Source organism: Zophobas morio, unplaced genomic scaffold (genome assembly GCF_036711695.1).
Source record: "Zophobas morio isolate AGI-343-1 ecotype UQ-CSIRO unplaced genomic scaffold, CSIRO_AGI_Zmor_V1 ptg000018l, whole genome shotgun sequence".
Taxonomy (NCBI): Eukaryota; Metazoa; Arthropoda; class Insecta; order Coleoptera; family Tenebrionidae; genus Zophobas; species Zophobas morio.
The window spans coordinates 1,151,868-1,179,622 of NW_026972123.1; the positions used below are offsets into that span (position 1 = coordinate 1,151,868).

The 27,755-nt window shown below is 32.0% G+C and overlaps 1 protein-coding gene across 1 annotated transcript; it reads left to right on the plus strand.

The window, feature by feature from the left end:
* Positions 1 to 5,459: 5,459 nt before the first annotated feature.
* LOC135130922 (dnaJ homolog subfamily A member 2-like) lies at positions 5,460 to 27,755 on the plus strand. Its single transcript, XM_064058385.1, has 3 exons — positions 5,460 to 5,781; positions 5,921 to 6,469; positions 26,666 to 27,755. Exons 1-3 carry the CDS (start codon positions 5,713 to 5,715, stop codon positions 27,269 to 27,271), a joined length of 1,224 nt encoding a protein of 407 aa, XP_063914455.1. The 5' UTR covers positions 5,460 to 5,712; the 3' UTR covers positions 27,272 to 27,755.

Here is a 27,755-nt window from a genome sequence, read left to right on the forward strand (position 1 = left end):
AGCGTTTAGTGTCTAGATGCTTTATCATAGAGCCAATAGTAGCTAGAGAGCCAAAAGAATTTATAAAATCTAGCAAGTCTACATTATAGAGATCTTAGAGAATATGCAGATTTTAGAAAATCTACACAATTTAGGGATTAAGAACCTAGAGAAAATAATCCACAGAGTTTAGAAGATGTCCAGAGAATGGAGAATCTAAAGTATCTAGAAACTTTATTTAGGATATCTAGAAACTTCTACAAAATCTGTAGAAACAAACGGAAGTATCAATCTATAGAGCATAATATCTGGAAACGAAAGATAGCCTACAGAAACTAGAGTGTCCAGAAGATCTATAAAATCTATCAAGTTTAGGCTATAGAGATCTTAGAGAATATGGATATCTTCAAAAAACCTAGACAACCTAGACAATCTAGGGAATAAGAATCTAGAGAAAATAATGTACAGAATCTATGGAGTTGAGAGGACATCTAGAGCATAGAGAATCTAAGTCACTTTCCCGTCATAGCTACAGAACCCAAAGAATCTATAAAATCTAGCAAGTCTAGATTACAGAGATTAGACAATATGGAGACTTTAGAAAATCTGAACAGTCTACACAATTAGAGATTTGGAAATCTGCACAGATTTTAGAGCGTCTCTAGAGCATAGATAATCTTTTATACGTTTAGATCTTATTTAAAACAAGAAAGTACCATATATTTCTCGGTTTTTTAGTAATTACCCATTATATATGGAGTTTTACCAATTTATATTTTATACATATATCAAAGCTAGAGCATGCAGAGTCGAAGATCTTATTATAGAGATCTTACAGAATATGGAAATTTTTAGTAAACCTACACAATTTAATAGAGATTAAGAATCTACAGGAAATAATTTGGAAAATCTATGGATTTAAGAAAGTATCCAGAGTATAGAGAATCTATAGATTTTAGAAACCGTAGAGTCAAAAAAATCGAAAGTACCTATAGAGGATTTATAGAATCTAGAAATACAGGCAGTCTAGAGAAACTAGAGAATTCAAGGCGCTTAGTATCTAAATGCTTTATCATAGAGCCTATAGTAGCTATAGAGCCCAAAAAATTTATAAAATCTAGCAAGTCTACATTATAGAGATCTTAGAGAATATGCAGATTTTAGAAAATCTACACAATTTAGGGATTAAGAACCTAGAGAAAAGAATCTACAGAGTTTAGAAGATGTCCAGAGCATAGAGAAGCTAAAGTATCTTGAAACTTTATTTAGGATATATAGAAACTTTACAAAATTTGTAGAAACAAATCGGAAGTATCAATCTATAGAGTATAGTATCTGGAAACTACAGATAGCCTAGAGAAACTAGAGTGTCCAGAAGATCTATAAAATCTATCAAGTTTAGGTTATAGAGATCTTGGAGAATATGGATATCTTTAGAAAACCTAGACAGCCTAGACAATCTAGAGAATCTAGAGAAAATAATGTACAGAATCTACGGAGTTTGGAGGACATCTAGAGCATAGAGGATCTAAGTCACTTTCCCGTCATAGCTACAGAACCCAAAGAATCTATAAAATCTAGCAAGTCTAGCTTACAGAGATTAGACAATATGGAGACTTTAGAAAATCTGAACAGTCTACACAATTTGGAGATTTGGAAATCTGCACAGATTTTAGAGCGTCTCCAGAGCATAGATAATCTTTTATATCGTCAGATCTTATTTAAAACAAGAAAGTACCATATATTTTTCGTTTTTTAGTAATTACCCATTATATATGGAGTTTTACCTATTTATATTATATATATATATATATATCAAAACTAGAGCATGTAGAGTCCAGAAAATCGACAAAGTCTAGACGGCCTCTTTTTTATAGACATTATAAAGTAACTACAACCCCTAAAAAACGTATAGAATCTAGAGAGTTTAAATTCCGAAAAGAGCCTAAAAAGTCTGAAAGATCTATAGAGTATAGTCTCTAGAAACTACAGAGAGCCTAGGGAAACTAGAATATCTAAACCATTTCAAGTCTAAATATTTTATAGAGCCTACAGTAGCTAGGAAATCAAAAAATCTATGAAATCTAGCAAGTCTAGATTATGTAGATCTTAGAAAATGTGAAGATTTCAGAAATCTTCCACAATTTAGGGATTTGAGGATCTACAGAGAACTTAGAAAGTCCACGGAGTCTAAAGAGTCTCCAGAGCATTGGTAATCTAGAGTATCTACAAACTACTGGAACTTTAATTGATTTCTAGATTTTTTTATTCAAATTATATTTTCATAACCTACACAATTTAGAGATTAAGAATCTGCAGGAAATAATTTAGAAAATCAATGGAGTTAAGAGAGTATCCAGAGCATAGAGAATCTAGAGATTTTAGAAACCGTAGAGTCTAAAAAAATCAAAAGTACCTATAGAGTATTTATTGGATCTAGAAATACAGGCAATCTAGAGAAACTATAGAATTAAAGGCGCTTAGTGTCTAAATGCTTTATCACAGAGTCTATAGTAGCTAGAGAGCCCAAAAAATTTATAAAATCTAGCAAGTCTACATTATAGAGATCTTAGAGAACATGCAGATTTTAGAAAATCTACACAATTTAGGGATTAAGAACCTAGAGAAAATAATCTACAGAGTTTAGAAGATGTCCAGAGCATAGAGAATCTAAAGTATCTAGAAACTTTACAAAATCTATAGCAAAGAATCGGAAGTATCAATCTATAGAGTATAATATCTGGAAACTACAGATAGCCTAGAGAAACTAGAGAATTCAAATCGATTAGACTCTAACTTTTGCCTATAGAAGCTAGAGAGTGTCTAGAAGATTTATAGACAATATGGATATTTTTAGAAAATCTAGACAGCCTAGACAATCTAGGGAGTGAGAATCTAGAGAAAATAATGTACAGAATCTACGGAGTTTAGAAGACATCTAGAGCATAGAGAATCTAAGTCACTTTCCCGTCGTTTTGTTAATCACTGATCAATGGGTGGAATTTAAATTGATTTCTATATTTCTAATATTCGACAATATTGTGGACAATCTAGGGTATTCATATTCATCTAAGTATTTTCTTATAGGGTTCATTATTTGTCAAAATCAGTTTTATCTTAGCAAAAACTTGCCCCGCCCACCCTCCCTCTATTTTCTTAGAAGGTATGTCATCTGCCAAAACCAGTCTTAACTTAGCAAGAACTAGCCCCACCCACCCGCCCTCCATTTTTCTAGAGGCCACGTCATTTGCCAAAATCGATGTTATGTCAGCAACAACTAGCCTCGCCCACTCTCCCTCTGATTTCTTAGAAGGTATGTCATTGGCCATAACTAGTCTTATCTTAGCAAAAACTACCCCCACCCATCCACCCTTTATTTTCTTGGAGGATATGCCATTTGCCAAAACCACTCTTTTCTTAGCAAACTAGCCTCTCCCACGCGCCCTCTGTTTTCTTAGAAGGTATGTCATTGGCCATAACTAGTCTTATCTTAGCAAGAACTAGCCCCGCCCACCCGCCCTCTGTTTTCTTAAGGATATGTCATCTGCTAAAATCAGTCTTATCTTAGCAAGTAGTAGCCCCGCCCACCCGCGGACTTTTCACTCTAACGACTAATTTTATTTCTGTTCAGTATAAGGTCCACCGTTCAATCTGACCAGATAAAACCAATCATTGAAATCGAGGCGGGGCGGGTGGGTGGGGTTATTTATTTTCTTCTGTCGTGTGGGAGTGGAAACTAATTGGAAAAAAATGTAAAAGTAAAGAAAGCCATAATCGTAAATTTTTTATTATACTATTTGCTATAACATTTATTTCTTACTTCAAAAGAAAATTTAAATAAGAGAACGGGTGGGTGGGCGGACCTAAGTTTAACATTTTTCTATACAGTCTTATAAGTAAGAAATAGCCCTGTCCACCCGCCCACCCCCTCTTGAATCTAATGACTACTCTTGAAATCGTTAGTCGATGACAATATTGTTTTCTTATTAGAATCTTAGGCAAATCCATTAAATCGTGGGAATCATATTTAAAACACAATATAACCGATACTCCTCCCATTCGTACAAGCTCCACCCACTTTGATAAATCCCGGAGAAGGGCGGCGTTTATAATTGTGTGATTTTTTTATTAAAAAAAAAGTCATCTTAGGTTCTATTATTATTTGTCAATATAAAATTCAACTTCCGTCGCAGAGCCAATAAAATGAGTCTTCAAAACCGGATACGGGTAGGTGGGCGGGGCCACGTTTGACTTTGTTTTAAGTTTTAGACTCTACTGCTTGTCAAAATAGAATTCAATTTCCATTTTACAGAAAATCAAATAAGTCATTAAAGTGGCCCCGCCCATCCACACCCTGTTCACTGCAATGACTACTCTTAATATTGTTCAGTCTTATCTTAGCAAGGACTAGCCCCGCCCACCCGCCCTCTATTTTCTTGAGGGTATGTCAACTGCTAAAATCAATTTTATCTTAGCCCCGCCCACCCGCGAACTTTTCACTCTAACGACGAGTTTTATTTCTATTCAGTATAAGATTCACCGTTCATTCTGATCAGATCAAATCAATCACTGAAATAGAGGCGGAGTGGGTGGGCGGAGCTAATTATATGTTCTTGTCTAGAGTGGGAAAAAAAGAGAGAACACGCTATTTTTTTTTTTTGTTATACTATATGCTATAAGATTTATTTCGTGGTAAATCTAGATTGTATTATTTTAAATTCAACTTCCATCAATATAATGAATCATCAAAACGGAATAGGGGTGGGTGGGCGGGGCTAAATTTATCTTTTCTTTATAGAGTTTTTATAAGCCAGCAATAGTCCTTTTCGATTTTACAATTATCCATTTTTTTAATTTTGTAATTTTGCAGTTTTTTGATATTTAATAAAAATAAATAAAACGAGAAATTAAACGTCTGTCGTTCCAGAATTTATTTAATCCATTTAAACAAATAAAAAATATTCTTCCGTGCATTATACGTTTCAAATGGGACGAGTAAGCAAAATTCGTTCCACTGTTATAAATAAAAACAAAGTCTTTGAAATCTGAAACGGTTGTAACTTTTTTTCTGATAACGGAGATAAGTTGCGACGTTTCCGTGGGGAAATACAAAGAGTCACTTAGGGGAATACCCTTATTATGCAGTAAATACAAAGCACTATTCATTTTTAACACTAGATATAAGTGTATGTTTGTTGTTTGATGCATATTTAAAATATTTTGAAGAAATGTGAACACAAAAAACGTTACAAAAAATTGTATAATGACACCGTAAAACGTATTGCTTTTAGAGAACGCTGCTAAAACATAAAAACATTGTTTCCAAGCTGTAATTTTGTTGATTTTAATCTTATCATAATCGACACGGAAATATTCAAATTTTGCGGAAGTTCATTCACACTTCCCGCTTCCACCCAAAAAATTGGAAGGTTCCTCCTTTTAGTGAAATTTGTGTTGTTGGTAGCACTGTGTCGTAGATAGTGGCGCCCTCTGCAGAACGACCTTTGCGTGCCACTTACAACCAGAAAATCCCATTTTCATGTCGCAGTTTAGCCGTGTCCATACTTCTACGTTACAGTCTCCATTCCCATTACATTAATTCGTCTTCGAAACTAGTATTTCAGTTTCGTCGCACCCCCACACTCAAACCCGTCTAGTGAGTTTCACCCCTTCCGTTGGCACCACTCCCTCCGACGCAGGCGTTCTGTCATTTCTCATTCCTTGTTTAGAAAGATGGCAGACAACAAGTTGTACGACGTCCTCGGAGTGAGCCGAAACGCTTCAGACGGCGAAATTAAAAAGGTAACCCCCTCGATTCCACCCCGCACACCTTCCTCTCCCACCCGCGCGCCCCCAGCGAAAATCGCGCCGCCGATCACCGACGTCACGAATTTCGCCAAGGCCAGCACCACCAATCGCCCAAATCTTGCGTTTTTTCCAGAGCTACCGGCGCCTGGCCAAAGAATTCCACCCCGACAAGAACCCCGAGGCCGGGGACAAGTTCAAGGAGATCTCGTACGCGTACGAGGTCCTCTCCGACCCCAAGAAGCGCCAGGTCTACGACAAGTATGGCCTCAAAGGCATGCAGCAAGGGGCGCAGGACGGCTTCGCGGGCGACAGCCTGTTCTCGCACCTGTTCGGCGGCGGGCTGTTCGGGGGCTTCGGCGGTTTCGGGGGGCCGCACCGGCGGCGGCACAAGGGCGAGGACACGGTGCACCCGCTCAAGGTGTCCCTCGAGGACCTGTACAACGGGAAGACGTCCAAGCTGCAGCTGAGTAAGAATGTGATCTGCGGCGCGTGCAAGGGCAAGGGCGGTCGCAGCGAGAACTTCGAGCAGTGTCCCGGGTGCAAGGGCAGGGGGTTCAAAGTGGTGTATCACCAGATTGCTCCGGGGATGGCGCAGCAGATCCAGTCAGAGTGTACGGACTGTCTAGGGGACGGAATCCTGATCAAGGAGAAGGATAGGTGTACGACGTGCAGGGGCAAGAAGGTAAGGTGGTGGTTTTACAGGGGCAGTTTTTAGTATTTATTGCACAATAGTTTGTTAAATGGATGGCATGAAAGTTGTTGTAACGTCATTGGTTGACGCATGCGCATTGAGGACGTGAGTCAGCTGGTTCATAGTACGGTCACATGGAAAGATAATGACCTGGCGGCGGTTTTGAGATTCTGATGGGACAAAGGTTAATATCTTGCGTCATTTTTTTTACGATGTGTCTGAATGGTAATTTCGGGGTTTTGTTAGAATTATTGTTTGTGTTTTTGTTGGAGATCAATTTTGATTGTTTTTGCTTTTTAAAAACAATGCAAAAACGGAAATAGTGGTTAAAAAGATGATTCACGTGTTGACGTAGTCGGCTTTTTGATAAACGTAAACGGAATTTTTATTGTACATTTTGACAATTTATCATTCAAATTGGTAGTTAATGCATGGTTTGCGTTTACAATTTTTTTGGTGTAGTGTAAACAAGCAAAACACGTGGAGAAATATACAGGATGGCTCGTTACAACAAAAGTTACAACAAAGTTAAAATTCATTAAAATATACTTAACGGCTTAATCTAGAACTTCCTTCTAATTTCAAGCGAAATTTGTAATAGACAATTGAAATTTGATGATTTCCATTAGTAATTTGAAACGTTACTGTATGTACAAATTTTTGTGTTTTATTTAAATAATGCACAAAATATGGTGTCTACGTAAGCTGTGGCTCGTCTGATTGGAAATAACATGATTTATTTTTAAAGTGGCAGCGTTTTCATTAATGACGCTGACGTCACAAGTGTGACTAAAAGCCAAGTTTATACACTGTGCACAATTTAGAAGCGTCTTTTATGGCTACGTTAAAAATTTCCAGTGAAATATTGTGATGGTTTTCTGCAGTTTGTGCCATTGAAAACAAATTAAAGCTATTTTTTATATCGCAAAATATTTACGTTACGATTTCTGCTTTTTTTCCCTTTATTTTTAAAATAAATATACTTATTGTTGTATATTTTTATTGTTATAATCCTCAGTATAGAGAAAAATTTGTTAAAAGTAATATAGTCCATGTTCACTCATTCAAAACCGGAACTATAACTCGCCCAAAATGCCTGAAACAGTGTTGTTTTACTGTTTTATATTGTGCAAAAAATCTCAGTCTTTTTGAAATTTATTTTTTTCTTGTCAAATTAGTGACATATCAGCTGATTGATTTTTTTAAATTAATTATACTGAATGTTTAATTTTCTTTTGAAATTAAATACTCTATCGGCGAAAATATAATTTTGTTATGAAAAGTGTAAAACAATTCATATATCGAAAGTTAAGGACACAAAATCCCAAAATAAAAATAGAATTAAAAAAAGAAACCAAAGTTGCTTTTCTTTTTAACAATGCCGAACAACTTCAATTTTATTTTTTTGACATTTTAAAAAATTTCAGAAAGCGACAGTTTTTTTGTTTATCTATAGTTCGGTTTCTGAAATAGTGAATATTGACGAAATGTTCTGTAAAGCTAAAATTTTAGTTTTTTTTCCACTCTGGAGTTTCTGGTACATTTTTTATTGATGTCATAATCCGTAGTGTATAGAAAAATCCGTCAAAAATCACATGGTCCACGTTCACTAATTCAAAATTAGAACTGTACTTGAAACTTGAACCAAATTGAACTGAGACTCTCAAGAAATATATATCTAGCAAATAAAAAAAAATCGAAAAATTAACAAGCCTAGAAGTGCAAACCTGTTTAAAAATAATTAATAATTTCATAGAGTTACGATTTCTCATTTTTTTCCTTTAATTTTAAAATGAATATACTTATTGGTCGATATTTTTATTACTATAATCCTCAGTTTTGAGAAAAATGCATTAAAATTACAACAATCCATGTTCACTTAGTCAAAACCGGAACTATAACGCGCCCAAAATATCTAAAATAGTGTTGGTTTAGTGTTAGAAACTGTGCAAAAAATTTCATTTTTTTGTAAATTTATTTTTATCTTGTCAAATTAGTGACATATCAGCTGATTGTTTTTTTTTAATTAATTATACTGAATGTTTAATTTTCTTTTGAAATTAAATACTCTATCGGCGAAAATATAATTTTGTTATGAAAAGTGTAAAACAATTCATATATCGAAAGTTAAGGACACAAAATCCCAAAATAAAAATAGAATTAAAAAAAGAAACCAAAGTTGTTTTTCTTTTTAACAATACCGAACAACTTCCAATTTTATTTTTTTAACATTTTAAAAAATTTCAGAAAGCGACATGTTTTTTGTTTATGTATAGTTCGGTTTCTGAAATAGTGAATATTGACGAAATGTTCTGTAAAGCTAAAATTTTAGTTTTTCTTCCACTCTGGAGTTTCTGGTACATTTTTTATTGATGTCATAATCCGTAGTGTATAGAAAAATTCGTCAAAAATCACATGGTCCACGTTCACTAATTCAAAATTAGAACTGTACTTGAAACTTGAACCAAATTGAACTGAGACTCTCAAGAAATATATATCTAGCAAATAAAAAAAAATCGAAAAATTAACAAGCCTAGAAGTGCAAACCTGTTAAAAAATAATTAATAATTTCATAGAGTTACGATTTCTCATTTTTTTCCTTTATTTTTAAAATGAATATCCTTATTGGTCGATATTTTTATTACTATAATCCTCAGTTTTGAGAAAAAATTATTAAAATTACAACAATCCATGTTCACTTAGTCAAAACCGGAACTATAACGCGCCCAAAATATCTAAAATAGTGTTGGTTTAGTGTTAGAAATTGTGCAAAAAATTTCATTTTTTTGTAAATTTATTTTTATCTTGTCAAATTAGTGGCATATCAGCTGATTGTTTTTTTTTAATTAATTATACTGAATGTTTCATTTTCTTTTGAAATTAAATACTCTATCGGCGAAAATATAATTTTGTTATGAAAAGTGTAAAACAATTCATATATCGAAAGTTAAGGACACAAAATCCCAAAATAAAAATAGAATTAAAAAAAGAAACCAAAGTTGTTTTTCTTTTTAACAATACCGAACAACTTCCAATTTTATTTTTTTAACATTTTAAAAAATTTCAGAAAGCGACAGGTTTTTTGTTTATCTATAGTTCAGTTTCTGAAATAGTGAATATTGACGAAATGTTCTGTAAAGCTAAAATTTTAGTTTTCTTCCACTCTGGAGTTTCTGGTACATTTTTTATTGATGTCATAATCCGTAGTGTATAGAAAAATCCGTCAAAAATCACATGGTCCACGTTCACTAATTCAAAATTAGAACTGTACTTGAAACTTGAACCAAATTGAACTGCGACTCTCAAAAAATATATATCTAGCAAATAAAAAAAAATCGAAAAATTAACAAGCCTAGAAGTGCAAACCTGTTTAAAAATAATTAATAATTTCATAGAGTTACGATTTCTCATTTTTTTCCTTTATTTTTAAAATGAATATACTTATTGGTCGATATTTTTATTACTGTAATCCTTGGTTTTGAGAAAAATTCATTAAAATTACAACAATCCATGTTCACTTATTCAAAACCGGAACTATAACGCGCCCAAAATATCTAAAATAGTGTTGGTTTAGTGTTAGAAATTGTGCAAAAAATTTCATTTTTTTTTTAATTTATTTTTATCTTGTCAAATTAGTGACATATCAGCTGATTGATTTTTTTTAATTAATTATACTGAATGTTTCATTTTCTTTTGAAATTAAATACTCTATCGGCGAAAATATAATTTTGTTATGAAAAGTGTAAAACAATTCATATATCGAAAGTTAAGGACACAAAATCCCAAAATAAAAGTAGAATTAAAAAAAGAAACCAAAGTTGTTTTTCTTTTTAACAATGCCGAACAACTTCCAATTTTATTTTTTTAACATTTTAAAAAATTTCAGAAAGCGACAGGTTTTTTGTTTATCTATAGTTCGGTTTCTGAAATAGTGAATATTGACGAAATGTTCTGTAAAGCTAAAATTTTAGTTTTTCTTCCACTCTGGAGTTTCTGGTACATTTTTTATTGATGTCATAATCCGTAGTGTATAGAAAAATCCGTCAAAAATCACATGGTCCGCGTTCACTAATTCAAAATTAGAACTGTACTTGAAACTTGAACCAAATTGAACTGAGACTCTCAAGAAATATATATCTAGGAAATAAAAAAAAATCGAAAAATTAACAAGCCTAGAAGTGCAAACCTGTTTAATAATAATTAATAATTTCATAGAGTTACGATTTCTCATTTTTTTCCTTTATTTTTAAAATGAATATACTTATTGGTCGATATTTTTATTACTATAATCCTCAGTTTTGAGAAAAATGCATTAAAATTACAACAATCCATGTTCACTTAGTCAAAACCGGAACTATAACGCGCCCAAAATATCTAAAATAGTGCTGGTTTAGTGTTAGAAATTCTGCAAAAAATTTCATTTTTTTTTTTATTTTTTTATCTTGTCAAATTAGTGACATATCAGCTGATTGATTTTTTTTAATTAATTATACTGAATGTTTAATTTTCTTTTGAAATTAAATACTCTATCGGCGAAAATATAATTTTGTTATGAAAAGTGTAAAACAATTCATATATCGAAAGTTAAGGACACAAAATCCCAAAATAAAAATAGAATTAAAAAAAGAAACCAAAGTTGCTTTTCTTTTTAACAATGCCGAACAACTTCAATTTTATTTTTTTGACATTTTAAAAAATTTCAGAAAGCGACAGTTTTTTTGTTTATCTATAGTTCGGTTTCTGAAATAGTGAATATTGACGAAATGTTCTGTAAAGCTAAAATTTTAGTTTTTCTTCCACTCTGGAGTTTCTGGTACATTTTTTATTGATGTCATAATCGGTAGTGTATAGAAAAATTCGTCAAAAATCACATGGTCCACGTTCACTAATTCAAAATTAGAACTGTACTTGAAACTTGAACCAAATTGAACTGAGACTCTCAAGAAATATATATCTAGGAAATAAAAAAAAATCGAAAAATTAACAAGCCTAGAAGTGCAAACCTGTTTAAAAATAATTAATAATTTCATAGAGTTACGATTTCGCATTTTTTTCCTTTATTTTTAAAATGAATATACTTATTGGTCGATATTTTTATTACTATAATCCTCAGTTTTGAGAAAAATTCATTAAAATTACAACAATCCATGTTCACTTAGTCAAAACCGGAACTATAACGCGCCCAAAATATCTAAAATAGTGCTGGTTTAGTGTTATAAATTGTGCAAAAAATCTCAATTTTTTTAAATTTATTTTTATCTTGTCAAATTAGTGACATATCAGCTGATTGATTTTTTTAATTAATTATACTGAATGTTTAATTTTCTTTTGAAATTAAATACTCTATCGGCGAAAATATAATTGTGTTATGAAAAGTGTAAAACAATTCATATATCGAAAGTTAAGGACACAAAATCCCAAAATAAAAATAGAATTAAAAAAAGAAATCAAAGTTGTTTTTCTTTTTAACAATGCCGAACAACTTCCAATTTTATCTTTTTAACATTTTAAAAAATTTCAGAAAGCGACAGGTTTTTTGTTTATGTATAGTTGGGTTTCTGAAATAGTGAATATTGACGAAATGTTCTGTAAAGCTAAAATTTTAGTTTTTCTTTCACTCTGGAGTTTCTGGTACATTTTTTATTGATGTCATAATCCGTAGTGTATAGAAAAATCCGTCAAAAATCACATGGTCCACGTTCACTAATTCAAAATTAGAACAGTACTTGAAACTTGAACCAAATTGAACTGAGACTCTCAAGAAATATATATCTAGCAAATAAAAAAAATCGAAAAATTAACAAGCCTAGAAGTGCAAACCTGTTAAAAAATAATTAATAATTTCATAGAGTTACGATTTCTCATTTTTTTCCTTTATTTTTAAAATTAATATACTTATTGGTCGATATTTTTATTACTATAATCCTCAGTTTTGAGAAAAAATCATTAAAATTACAACAATCCATGTTCACTTATTCAAAACCGGAACTATAACGCGCCCAAAATATCTAAAATAGTGTTGGTTTAGTGTTAGAAATTCTGCAAAAAATTTCATTTTTTTTTTTTAATTTTTTTATCTTGTCAAATTAGTGACATATCAGCTGATTGATTTTTTTTAATTAATTATACTGAATGTTTAATTTTCTTTTGAAATTAAATACTCTATCGGCGAAAATATAATTTTGTTATGAAAAGTGTAAAACAATTCATATATCGAAAGTTAAGGACACAAAATCCCAAAATAAAAATAGAATTAAAAAAGAAATCAAAGTTGTTTTTCTTTTTAACAATGCCGAACAACTTCCAATTTTATTTTTTTAACATTTTAAAAAATTTCAGAAAGCGACAGGTTTTTTGTTTATGTATAGTTCGGTTTCTGAAATAGTGAATATTGACGAAATGTTCTGTAAAGCTAAAATTTTAGTTTTTCTTCCACTCTGGAGTTTCTGGTACATTTTTCATTGATGTCATAATCCGTAGTGTATAGAAAAATCCGTCAAAAATCACATGGTCCACGTTCACTAATTCAAAATTAGAACTATACTTGAAACTTTAACCAAATTGAACTGAGACTCTCAAGAAATATCTATCCAGCAAATTCAAAGATAAAATCGAAAAATTAACAAGTCTAGAAGTGCAAATCTGTAAAAAAAATAAACAATAATTTCATAGAGTTACGATTTCTCTTTTTTTTGCTTTATTTTTAAAATGAATATACTTAATTGGTCGATATTTTTATTACTATACTCCTCAGTATGGAGAAAAATGTGTTAAAAGTAATATAGTCCGTGTTCACTCATTCAAAACCGGAACTATAACTCGCCCAAAATGCCTGAAACACTGATGTTTTAGTGTTTTATATGGTACAAAAAATCTCAGTCTTTTTTTAATTTATTTTTATTTTGTCAAATAAATGACATAATTATCAGTTTATTGAATTTTTAATTAAATATACTGAATGTTTAATTTCATTTGAAATTAAATAATCCAACGGCGAAAATATTAAGCTGCTATGAAATATGTAAAACAATTCATATATCGAAAATTAAGAACACAAAGTACCAAAATAAAAATCCTTCTAATTTTAATTTTTCAACATTTAAAAAAAATTCAGAAAGCGGCAATATTTTTTTTATAGTTCGGTTTCTGAAATAGTGATTATTGAGGTAATGTTCTGTAAAGTTAAAATTTTAGTTTTTCTTCCACTCTGGAGTTTCTGGTACATTTTTTTTATTGATGTCATAATCCGTAGTGTATAGAAAAATTCGTCAAAAATCACATGGTCCACGTTCACTAATTCAAAACTAGAACTATACTTGAAACTTGAACCAAATTGAACTGAGACTCTCCAGAAATATCTATCCAGCAAATTCAAAGATAAAATCGAAAAATTAACAAGCCTGGAAGTGCAAATCTGAAAAAAAAATAAACAATAATTTCATATAGTTACGATTTCTCTTTTTTTTGCTTTATTTTTAAAATGAATGTACTCAATTGGTCGATTTTTTTATTACTATAATCCCCAGTATGGAGAAAAATGTGTTAAAAGTAATATAGTCCGTGTTCACTCATTCAAAACCGGAACTATAACTCGCCCAAAATGCCTGAAACACTGATGTTTTAGTGTTTTATATTGTACAAAAAATCTCAGTCTTTTTTTTAAATTTATTTTTATTTTGTCAAATAAATGACATAATTATCAGTTTATTTAATTTTTAATTAAATATACTGAATGTTTAATTCCATTTGAAATTAAATAATCCAACGGCGAAAATATTAAGCTGCTATGAAATATGTAAAACAATTCATATATCGAAAATTAAGAACACAAAGTACCAAAATAAAAATCCTTCCAATTTTAATTTTTCAACATTTAAAAAAAATTCAGAAAGCGGCAATATTTTTTTTATAGTTCGGTTTCTGAAATAGTGATTATTGAGGTAATGTTCTGTAAAGCTAAAATTTTAGTTTTTCTTCCACTCTGGAGTTTCTGGTACATTTTTTATTGATGTCATAATCCGTAGTGTATAGAAAAATCCGTCAAAAATCACATGGTCCACGTTCACTAATTCAAAATTAGAACTGTACTTGAAACTTGAACCAAATTGAACTGAGACTCTCAAGAAATATATATCTAGCAAATAAAAAAGAATCGAAAAATTAACAAGCCTAGAAGTGCAAACCTGTTTAAAAATAATTAATAATTTCATAGAGTTACGATTTCGCACTTTTTTCCTTTATTTTTAAAATGAATATACTTATTGGTCGATTTTTACTTCCCGAGCGTAAGCAAAGGAAGTATTGTAATCGAGTCCGTCGGCCGACTCTCTACTTTTACGTTTTCTCGATCTTTCATGACCCCTAGAAGACGAAGAAATAGGTCTCCCATTTCCGTCTGTCTGTCCGTCTGTCCGTCCGTCTGTCCGTCTGTCCGTCTGTTGTCCCGGATTTTTATTAGACAGATAATCTCCGAAAGTACTCGAGCGATTGTTGTGAAATTTTGTACTTATATTAAGAATATCATGTAGATGGTAAAATGCTAACCAAAATTTGTCGAATCATCCCCACCACTAAAGCGATGACGTCACTTCAAAATTGTACATAGTAAATGGGTTTTCAATTGTATAAAATAACATAGTCCTACACATGTAGTTTACAACTCTGAATCGACTTTTCACCCGAAACGTCCAGATTTTTGGAAAAAAAATCAAAATTATAAAACAACATTTTGAAATTTAATTTTTAATCTGCTAACCAGAATGCTTTGAAATGTTGCAGATGTTTTAAGGCTATAAAGAGCATCATAAATCTTTAGTCAAAAAATATTTGCTTATCCCCTCCAAAAACTTGATGACGTCAGCTCAAAAGTTTGTGGAATAAATCATATCTAAAATGTACAAAATATGATGAGTCTGTACTTGTGATCTATCACTCCATTCATATTTTTTGGATTTGCATATACAGGGTGACTCAAAAAAATTAATGAATGCGTAAATATATTTTATTGATTTAATCAGGAACTACAAAACCGAATGCTCTGAAATCTTGCAGATGTTTTAAGGTCATAAAGGGCATAATAAATGTTTAGTCAAAATATATTTGCTTATCCCCTCCAAAAACTTGATGACGTCAGCTCGAAAGTTTGCCGAATAAATCATATCTAAAATGTACAAAATATGATGAGCCTGTACTTGTCATTTATCACTCCATTCATATTTTTTGGATTTGCATATACAGAGTGACTCAAAAAAAATAATGAATGCGCAAATATATTTTATTGATTTAATCAGGAACTACAAAACGGAATGCTCTGACATCTTGCAGATGTTTTAAGGTTATAGAGAGCATAATAAATGTTTAGTCAAAATATATTTGCTTATCCCCTCCAAAAACTTGATGACGTCAGCTCGAAAATTTGCCGAATAAATCATATCTAAAATGCACAAAATATGATCAGTATGTACTTGTGATCTATCAAATTTTTAGTCAAAATATATTTGGTTATCTTCTACAAAAAACTGATGACGTCAGCTTAAAAGTTTGCCGAATAAATCGTATCTAAAATGTACAAAATATGATGAGCCTGTACTTGTGATTTATCATTCCATTCATATTTTTGGATTTGCATATGCAGGGTGACTCAAAAAAATTAATGAAGGCGTGAATTTATTTTATCGATTTAATCAGGAATTACAAAACCGAATGCTTTGAAATCTTGGGAATATTCTAAAGTTATTATAAGCATGGTAAACTTTTGTTCAAAATGTATTTGTTCATCCCTCCTAAAAAAATTGATGACGTCACCCTTAAATTTTGCTGAATAAATCCTATCTAAAATGCAAAAAATATGATGAGTTTGTACTTGTGATTTATCATTCCATTCATATTTTTTAGATTTTCTTAAGAGGTGGTTCAAAAAAATTAATGAAGTCAATTTATTTTATTGATTAAATTAAAGGCAACACTTATTATTAGTATTACACCCCAACCAACCCAATTTGGTAGACAAAAAATTTGTTAAAGGAAAAACTCGGTTGAAACATAAGGGTAGCATGCTTATTTACATCGACTTTAACATTACAGACCTGCATTTGTTTTATGCGCTCACTTGGTTCCGCGAATGTGAAATAGACATGTTTATAATCAACCAATTGTGAATTTCACCGTCAAGAATTAAAATAAAACCCAATGTTTTATATAATAAGCGGAAGTCGAAGCAATAAAACCGATGGTCGTTTTGTTTACAGTTTCTCTGTTTGACTCTCACGTATGCTGTTACGCCTGTCATCTTAAATTAAGAATGTTTATACATACACGATTTTCAACTGCCTGGGATACGTATACGTGAGTAAATTGTTTCGTTATTTTATTGATTATTACAAATCAATATTCAAAACGACCCAATTCATTTTCCTGAAAATTTGAGAATATAATAATGTTATTCTTAGTATTACACTACATCTATCCCAAACTGATATACGTGTCCTTGCAAAAATGTTGATGACGTCATCGCAATTTTTTTTTAAATTCCCACTACAAAAATGTAATGAGAAAAAACACAATAGGCATGCAGTCGTCAAGTTTCCGACAGCGAGGGAAGTACTGTCTAAACTCTTTAGACCAATTTTTTTATTACTACAATCCTCAGTTTTGAGAAAAATTCATTAAAATTACAACAATCCATGTTCACTGATTCAAAACCGGAATTATAACGCGCCCAAAATATCTAAAATAGTGTTGGTTTAGTGTTAGAAATTGTGCAAAAAATTTCATTTTTTTTTTAATTTTTTATCTTGTCAAATTAGTGACATATCAGCTGATTGATTTTTTTTAATTAATTATGCTGAATGTTTAATTTTCTTTTGAAATCAAATACTCTATCGGCGAAAATATAATTTTGTTATGAAAAGTGTAAAACAATTCATATATCGAAAGTTAAGGACACAAAATCCCAAAATAAAAATAGAATTAAAAAAGAAATCAAAGTTGTTTTTCTTTTTAACAATGCCGAACAACTTCCAATTTTATTTTTTTAACATTTTAAAAAATTTCAGAAAGCGACAGGTTTTTTGTTTATGTATAGTTCGGTTTCTGAAATAGTGAATATTGACGAAATGTTCTGTAAAGCTAAAATTTTAGTTTTTCTTCCACTCTGGAGTTTCTAGTACATTTTTTATTGATGTCATAATCCGTAGTGTATAGAAAAATCCGTCAAAAATCACATGGTCCACGTTCACTAATTCAAAATTAGAACTATACTTGAAACTTGAACCAAATTGAACTGAGGCTCTCAAGAAATATCTATCCAGCAAATTCAAAGATAAAATCGAAAAAGTAACAAGCCTAGAAGTGCAAATCTGTAGAAAAATAAACAATAATTTTATAGAGGTACGATTTCTCATTTTTTTACTTTATTTTTAAAATGAATTTACTTATTGGTCGATATTTTTATTACTATAATCCTCAGTATGGAGAAAAATGTGTTAAAAGCAATATAGTCCGTGTTCACTCATTCAAAACCGGAACTATAACTCGCCCAAAATGCCCGAAACAGTGATGTTTTAGTGTTTTATATTGTACAAAAAATCTCAGTCTTTTTTTTTATTATTATTTTTTTTTGTCAAATAAATGACATACTTATCAGTTTATTGAATTTTTAATTGAATATACTGAATGTTTAATTTCATTTGAAATTAAATAATCCAACGGCGAAAATATTAAGCTGTTATGAAACATGTAAAACAATTCATATATCGAAAATTAAGAACACAAAGTACCAAAATAAAAATCCTTCCAATTTTAATTTTTCAACATTTAAAAAAAATTCAGAAAGCGGCAATATTTTTTTTATAGTTCGGTTTCTGAAATAGTGAATATTGACGAAATGTTCTGTAAAGCTAAAATTTTAGTTTTTCTTCCACTCTGGAGTTTCTGGTACATTTTTTATTGATGTCATAATCCGTAGTGTATAGAAAAATCCGTCAAAAATCACGTGGTCCACGTTCACTAATTCAAAACTAGAACTATACTTGAAACTTGAACCAAATTGAACTGAGACTCTCAAGAAATATCTATCCAGCAAATTCAAAGATAAAATCAAAAAATTAACAAGCCTAGAAGTGCAAATCTGTAAAAAAAAATAAACAATAATTTCAGAGTTACGATTTCTCTTTTTTTTTGCTTTATTTTTAAAATGAATTTACTTATTGGTCAATATTTTTGTTACTATAATCATCAGTATAGAGAAAAATTTGTTAAAATTAATATAGTCCGTGTTCACTCATTCAAAACCAGAACTATAACTCGCCCAAAATGCCTGAAACACTGATGTTTTAGTGTTTTATATTGTACAAAAAATCTCAGTCTTTTTTTGAATTTATTTTTATTTTGTCATATAAGTGACATATCAGTTTATTGAATTTTTAATTACATATCCTGAATGTTTAATTTCATTTGAAATTAAATAATCCAACGGCGAAAATATTAAGCTGTTATGAAAAATGTAAAACAATTCATATATCGAAAATTAAGAACACAAAGTACCAAAATAAAAATCCTTCCAATTTTAATTTTTCAACATTTAAAAAAAATTCAGAAAGCGGCAATATTTTTTTTATAGTTCGGTTTCTGAAATAGTGATTATTGAGGTAATGTTCTGTAAAGCTAAAATTTTAGTTTTTCTTCCACTCTGGAGTTTCTGGTAGATTTTTTATTGATGTCATAATCCGTAGTGTATAGAAAAATTCGTCAAAAATCACATGGTCCACGTTCACTAATTGAAAACTAGAACTATACTTGAAGCTTGAACCAAATTGAACTGAGACTCTCAAGAAATATCTATCCAGCAAATTCAAAGATAAAATCGAAAAATTAACAAGGCTAGAAGTGCAACTCTGTAAAAAAATAAACAATAATTTCATAGAGTTACGATTTCTCTTTTTTTTTCCTTTATTTTTAAAATGAATACATTTATTAGTCGATATTTTTATTACTATAATCCTCAGTATGGAGAAAAATGTGTTAAAAGTAATATAGTCCGTGTTCACTCATTCAAAATCGGAACTATAACTCGCCCAAAATGCCTGAAACTAGTAAATACTAAATGTATCTGTTTATCAACCCCGAAAAATTGATGACGTCATCTCAAAATTTTACCGAATAAATTCTACCCAAAATGTGCCAAATATGATGAGTTTTTCGATTTTCTCAGAGGATACGATATATCATTTGCCAAAATTAGTGTTATTTTAGCAAGGACGAGCCCCGCCCACCCGCCTTCCATTTTTTTAGAGGACGGGTGGGCGGGGCTAGTACTTGCTAAGATAAGACTTATTTTGGCAAATGGCAAATTACAACTTTCGACCAATTTTTTTTCTTTTATAATTAAGAATCAGATGTTTTTCCAAATTTTCCCTTGTTATCACAAAAACGATAATCGCAAAAGCAAATTTTATAACATGAAGCAAAAAAAAAATGTTTTCGTCAATTAAAATAAGTTCAATATAATCTTTTATCCAGGAATTTATCGAAGTTTATTAGTTTTTTAGTGGGTGGGGCTTAATCTTTGGCTTTATTTTTTTTTACTTAATATACATAGTATTCTTTGAACAACACGATACTCAAAAACTTGTTTTAGATGATAATTTTTTCTAGAGAAATAAGGATTTTAAGCTCCACCCTCTTGGTCCACGATGATGAATAAAGGGTGGGTGGGCGGGGCTTATATTTTGCTTTTTTTTCTTAATATTCATAGTCTTTTCACATGGTAATTCTTGTAGAAAAATACGGATTTTGCAGTTAAGCTCCGCCCCGCTTGACTAACGACGAACGAAGAAAAAGCGTCATAATTGAGATAGGGTGGGTGGGTGGGACTTATATTTTGCATTGTTTTTTCTTTTTACTATGTATTGTTTTTTCTCCATAACAAGAAACTGAAAACATGTTTAAAATGGTAAATTTTATCCCATATATTTCTCTCCAAATTTACCCTTTTAAACATGTTTTCAGTTTTTTGTCGTGAAAAGAAAAGTATCTACACATATTAAGAAAAAAAGGCAAAATACAAATCCCGCCCTCATCTCAATTGTGATAAAGTTATTATTCGTTGTGAGCCGAAGGGCGGAGTTTATTACAAAATGCTTATTTCTCTACACAAAATTGTTATGTGAAACATATTTTTAAATAACGTGTTGTTGAAAGAAAACTGTATATGTTAAGGAATAAAAATCCAAAAAATAAGCCCCACCCACCCGCCCCAATCTCAATTGTGATGAATTTTTCATTCGTTGTCAGACCGAGGGGCGGGGCATAATTGCACAATCCATATTTCACCACAAAAATGCACCATTTTAAAAGAAAAACAGTTTTATATTGTGCAAAAAATCTATCTTTTCTTTTAAATTTATTTTTATTTTGTCAAGTAAGTGTCAAAAATGCTGAATGTTTAATTTCCTTTTCCATCGGTGAAAATATCAGTTTGTTTTGAAAAATGTAAAACAATTCATATGTCGAAAGTTAAGAACACAAAAAACCAAAATCAAAATAGAATTAAAAAAAAGAAACCAAAGTTGTTTTTCTTTTTAACAGTGCCGAACAACTTTCAATTTTAATATTCTAATATTTAAAAACAAATCAGAAAGTTCCAGTTTTTTGTTTATCTATAGTTCGATTTCTGAAATAGTGAATATTGTCGAAATTGTCACATTGTCCGCGTTCATTAATTCAAAACTAGAACTATACCTCACCCAAATTTAACTGTGACTTTAAAAAAATATCTATCCAGCAAATTCAAAGATAAGATAGAAAAATTAACGAGCCTAGAAGTGCAGATTTGTAGAAAAATAAATAATAACTTCACAAAGAATTACGATTTCTCATTTTTGCTAATTTTTAAAACGAATGTACTTATTGTTTGGAGACAAATTTGTTGAAAGTAATATAGTCCGTGTTCATTCATTCAAACTCAAAACTATAACTCGCCCAAAATGTTTGAAATAGTGCTGTTTTAGTGTTTTAAGTTGTACAAAAAAATCAATCTTTTTTAAATGTATTTTTATTTTGTCAAATTGACATTCCATTTTATCGAATTTTTAATAAAATATACTGAACGTTTAATTTTATTTGAACTTAATAATTGATATATCGAAAGTTAATGATACAAAATACCAAAATAAACATAGAATTAAAAAACTGCAGTTTTTCTTTTTAACAATACCGATGAACTTCCAATTTTAATTTTTCAACATTTAAAAAAAAAATCGGCAAGAGCCAGTTTTTTTTGACGAAATGTTCTGTAATGAGTTTATTTCTGCGGCTAAAATTTTAGTTATCCTTCTACCCTGGAGTTTCTGGTAGAAATTTTTTTGCTGTCATAATCCGTAGTGTATATAAAAATCCGTCGAAAATCACACGGTCCACGTTCACTAACTCAAAACTAGAACTATACTTTGCCCAGATTCAACTGAGACTCAAAAAATAACTAAGTATCAAGCAAATTCAAGGATAAAATCGAAAAATTAACAAGCCTAGAAGTGCAGATCTGTAGAAAAATAAACAATAATTTTACAAAGAGAAGCGATTTCTGATTTTTGTCCTTTATTTTTAAAACTAATATACTTTGTGGGGTGATCAGGTGATTGAAACAGTACTTGCGTTGTGGCGTATTTATTTTGATGTTGTCGGTACGGCAGATGAAAGAAGAGGCCTGGAATTTGTGAAATTGAATTGAAAAGAAAGGTCGGTAGAAAACGGTGGAAACGGTTTTGTCTAAAGGGCTCTTGGAAGGTATTTAGAAATCTGGGAAAGGATAAGTATTACTGAGAAGGGTGAACAAAAGATAGGTTTTACGACATGCAGGTGGACGAAGAGAAAGTTTCGGGGTAATACTGGGAAGTAATTATATACAGATTATATACAAATATACAAATGCTATACAATTTTGTGGGACTTGCCAGCCCCTACAACTTATTGTTTGATATTTTTATTGGTGTAATTCTCAGTACAGAGAAAAATTCGTTAAAATTAATATAGTCCATGTTCACTTATTCAGAACCGGAACCATAACACTCCTAAAATGCCTGAAATAGAGCTGTTTTAGTGTTTTAAATTGGCCAAAAAAATCTCATTCTTGTGTTAAATTTATTTTAATCTTTTCAAATAAGTGACACCGTTTTAGTGAATTTTTAACTAAATATGCCGAATGTTTAATCTCCTTTGAAATGAATAAGTAATTGACATATCGAAACTTACGGACACAAAATACCAGAATAAAAATATAATTAAAAAAAAGAAACTTGAGTTGTTTTTCTTTTTAACAATGCCGAACTTCAGATTTTAATTTTTCAACATTTTCAAAAAATTCAGAAAAACCTTTTTTTTTTTATTTATCTATAGTTCGATTTCTGATATAGCGAATATTGACTAAAGATCTGTAGAAGCATAAACAATAATTTCACAAAGAGTTACCATTTTTTATTTTTCTCTTTTATTTTTAAAGCGAATATACTTATTGTTTGATGTTTTTATTGCTTAATCCTCAATACAGAGAAAAATTCGTTAAAAGCAATATAGTCCATGTCCACGTATTCAAAACCGGAACTATAACTCGCCCAAAATGCCTGAAATAGTGCTATTTTAGTGTTTTAAATTGTGCAAAAAATCTCAATATTTGAGTAATTGAGTCCATCGGACGAATTGCCACTTTTATGTTTTCACGACGTTTCATGGCCCCTACAGTATATAGAGATTTCTTTCAACAACAGAATAGTTAAATATATTTTTAGTTCTTGTTAGGAAAACAGGACTTCGTATATTATGAAAAAATAGACAAAGTATAAGCCCCGCCCACCCACCCCTTCTCAATTGTGATGAATGGTTTATTCATCGTGAGCTGAAGGGCGGAGTTTAGTTCCAAAATTCTCATTTCTCTACAACCATTTAGTATATGAAACTTATCACAGTTGAGATTGGGGCGGGTGGGTGGGGCTTAATCTTTGTTTTGTTTTTTCTTTAATATATAGTTGTTTTTTTTTTTCAATAACAGGATAGTTAAATATATTTTCAGTTCTTGTTGGGAAAACAGGACTTCGTATATTAAGAAAAAATGGACAAAATATAAACCCCGCCCACCCACCCCTTTTCGATTGTGATGAATGTTTTATTCATCGTGAGCTGAAGGGCGGAGTTTAGTTCCAAAATTCTCATTTCTCTACAAGAATTTAGCATATGAAACTTATCAGAATTGAGATTGGGGCGGGTGGGTGGGGCTTAATCTTTGTTGTTTTTTTTTTAATATATGTAGTTTTCTTTCAAAAAATAGAATAGTTAAATATATTTTCAGTTCTTGTTGGGAAAAGAAGACTTCATATATTAAGCTAAAATGGACTAATATAAGCCCCGCCCACCCACCCATTCCCCATTGTGACGAATGCTTTATTCATTGTGAGCTGAAGGGCGGAGTTTAATTGCAAAATCCTCATTTCTGTACAAGAAATTATCAAATGAAACTCCTCACAGTTGATTGGGGCGGGTGGGTGGGGCTTAATCTTTGTTGTTTTTTTTTTAATATATGCAGTGTTCTTTCACAAAATAGAATAGTTAAATATATTTTCAGTTCTTGTTGGGAAAACAGGACTTCGAACATTTAGAAAAAATGGACAAAATATAAACCCCGCCCACCCACCCCTTCTCGATTGTGATGAATGTTTTATTCATCGTGAGCTGAAGGGCGGAGTTTATTTGCAAAATCCTCATTTCTCTGCAAGAAATTATCAAATGAAACTCGATCACAGTCGAGATTGGGGCGGGTGGGTGGGGCTTAATCTTTGTTGTTTTTTTTTTAATATATGCAGTGTTCTTTCACAAAATAGAATAGTTAAATATATTTTCAGTTCTTGTTGGGAAAACAGGACTTCGAACATTTAGAAAAAATGGACAAAATATAAACCCCGCCCACCCACCCCTTCTCGATTGTGATGAATGTTTTATTCATCGTGAGCTGAAGGGCGGAGTTTATTTGCAAAATCCTCATTTCTCTGCAAGAAATTATCAAATGAAACTCGATCACAGTCGAGATTGGGGCGGGTGGGTGGGGCTTAATCTTGTTGTTTTTTTTTTAATATATGCAGTTTTCTTTCAAAAAATAGAATAGTTGAATATATTTTCAGTTCTTGTTGGGAAAACAGGACTTCGTATATTATGAAAAAATGGACAAAATATAAGCCCCGCCCACCCACCCCTTCTCGATTGTGATGAATGTTTTATTCATCGTGAGCTGAAGGGCGGAATTTAGTTGCAAAATTCTCATTTCTCTACAAAAATTTAGCATATGAAACTTATCACAGTTGAGATTGGGGCGGGTGGGTGGGGCTTAATCTTTGTTGTTTTTTTTTTAATATGTGCAGTTTTCTTTCAAAAAACAGAATAGTTAAATATATTTTCAGTTCTTGTTGGGAAAACAGGACTTCGTATATTAAGAAAAAATGGACAAAATATAAACCCCGCCCACCCACCCCTTCTCGATTGTGATGAATGTTTTATTCATCGTGAGCTGAAGGGCGGAGTTTAGTTCCAAAATTCTCATTTCTCTACAAGAATTTAGCATATGAAACTTATCACAGTTGAGATTGGGGCGGGTGGGTGGGGCTTAATCTTTTTTGTTTTTTTTTAATATATGTAGTTTCTTTTCAAAAAATAGAAAAGTTAAATATATTTTCAGTTCTTGTTGGGAAAACAGGACTTCGTATATTAAGAAAAAATGGACAAAATATAAACTCCGCCCACCCACCCCTTCTCGATTGTGATGAATGTTTTATTCATCGTGAGCTGAAAGGCGGAGTTTAGTTCCAAAATTCTCATTTCTCTACAAGAATTTCGCATATGAAACTTATCACAGTTGAGATTGGGGCGGGTGGGTGGGGCTTAATCTCTTTTGTTGTTTTTTTTAATATGTGCAGTTTTCTTTCAAAAAACAGAATAGTTAAATATATTTTCAGTTCTTGTTGGGAAAACAGGACTTCGAATATAAGAAAAAATGGACAAAATATAAACCCCGCCCACCCACCCATTCTCAATTGTGATGAATGTTTTATTCATTGTGAGTTGGAGGGTGGATTTTAATTGCAAAATCCTCCATTTCTCTACAAGAAATTATCAAATGAAACTCATCACAATTGAGATTGGGGTGGGTGGGTGGGGCCTAATCTTTGTTTTTTTTTTTATGTACGTAGTTTTCTTTCAACAATTTTTTGGCGCAAAGAACAAGAGATATAATAAAAAACATAAAGTCAATCTATTATTCAATAATTTTGGACTGTACTAATATAAGTCACCTAGAATAACTTGTACTTTTCGTTTTTCTTGGAAAACTGAAGAAATGAAAAACTAAAAATATAAACACAAAGTATTGAAATAAAAATATATTAAAAAAAACAATGTCGAACAGCTTCCGATTTCAATTTTTCAAGATTTTTAAAAAATTGACTATAGTTCGGGTTTTGAAATGCTGAATATTGGCTAAATTTTCTGTAATAGGCTAATTTCCACAGTTAGAATTTTAGTTTTCCGTCCACCCTGGAGTCTCTGGTAGAATTTTTATTGCTATGATAATCCGTAGTGACTAGAAAAATCCATCAAAAATCACAGGATTCACGTTCATTAATTCAAAACCAGAACTATACCTCGCCCTAATCCCACTGAAATTTTCAAGAAATGTCTGTCCACCAAAAAACCCAAGTACCGAGAAAGTTGGTGCTAAATTAAATTTTTCGAAAATGTATCTTCATATTCTAAGAAGGTTTCAGTAGAAATGAAATTTAATAAATTTTAAAGTGGATGTAATGGAGACTTTTATCGAACAGAATATCGAGACGAGGGTATGTCGTCAGAAGCTGGTTGAAGGGGAAACCTTGAAAAATTATAATGCTATTTAAATAATTGAAACCGATATAAATGATGTACGGGCAGAGTGGGGATTCGCAGCGGAAGTATCGATTGGCGAAGCCATTGGTAGTCCGTCTGCTAAAAAACGGATCGATGTTTGCTATAATTCTCGAATTAAAAATAGTTTTCAACAATAAAAACGTTACTTGATGAATCTGGGGACATTTTGATTAATTCCAAGCCTCCATTTTTAAAAATGGCGCATCTATGATTTAGTTAATCTTGACAAATCGTCGTTTTTCCTTCCAGGTCTGCAACGAAACGAAAATCCTCGAGGTCCACATCGACAAAGGCATGAAGGACGGCCAGAAGATCTTCTTCCGCGGCGAGGGCGACCAGCAGCCCGACATCGAGCCCGGCGACGTCATCATAATACTCCAAGAGAAGCGCCACGAGGTATACCAGCGCAGCGGCGACGACTTACTCCTCACCCGCACCATCAGCCTCACCGAGGCCCTCTGCGGCTTCAACTTCATCCTGAAGCAGCTCGACGGGCGCGACCTCCTCGTCAAGCACCCCCCCGGCGAGGTGGTGAAGCCGGGCGACCTCAAGGCCGTCATGGGCGAGGGCATGCCCCTGTACAAGAACCCCTTCGAGAAGGGCAACCTCTACATCACGTTCGAGATCACATTCCCCGAGAACAACTTCGCCGACGAGGAGGCGCTCAGAGGGCTGGAGGGCATGCTGCCGCCGCGGCCGGCCTTCGTCCTGCCGGAGGGCGACAACGTGGAGGAGGTGGAGCTGCACCAGTTCGACGCGGCGAGCGACAAGGGGGCGCACGGGAGCAGGGAGGCGTACGCGAGCGACGACGAGGACCACATGCACGGGCCGGGCATCCAGTGCGCACACCAGTAGGCGGCGGCGGGGGCGGTTGCTCTGCTGCTTTCTAAATAAGGATTTACATTTGTAGATGAATTATCCGTTAAAAATCCTTTTCTTTGTCGTCTGTATATTTTTTATTTATTGAAGTTTTTTTTTTTATTTTTATTTTTGCGTTGGCGCAGTCGGTCGGATTTTTGTGATCGGCGGTATTAAACTGGCAGTGATTCTTGGTCGGAGTTTTGTGATTCGGTTGCAAAACGGGGAGGGGGCGACGAGGTCGCGCTGTCTTGTCTAGGGCTTAGACACTCGGGTCTACACGAGATTTATTATTAATTGTGGCGCAATTCTCGGAATGAATCCTTTTCACAAATTCGCTTACGAAGTTCGATTTTGATTTTTTTTTTCTAGAAATTACCGAAATTTTTATGTACACTACACTTAACAGAGTACAGACTGTTAACATTTGTACATGTATTAATGAAAATGTTAATAAATAATTATGTAACTCCTCTTAAAA

Coding starts and splice junctions, on each gene's coding strand:
- LOC135130922 (XM_064058385.1), top strand. CDS start 5,713: ATGGCAGACAACAAGTTGTACGACGTCCTCGGAGTGAGCCGAAACGCT. Junction 5,782..5,920: donor CAGACGGCGAAATTAAAAAG/GTAACCCCCTCG, acceptor CGTTTTTTCCAG/AGCTACCGGCGCCTGGCCAA. Junction 6,470..26,665: donor CGACGTGCAGGGGCAAGAAG/GTAAGGTGGTGG, acceptor TTTTCCTTCCAG/GTCTGCAACGAAACGAAAAT.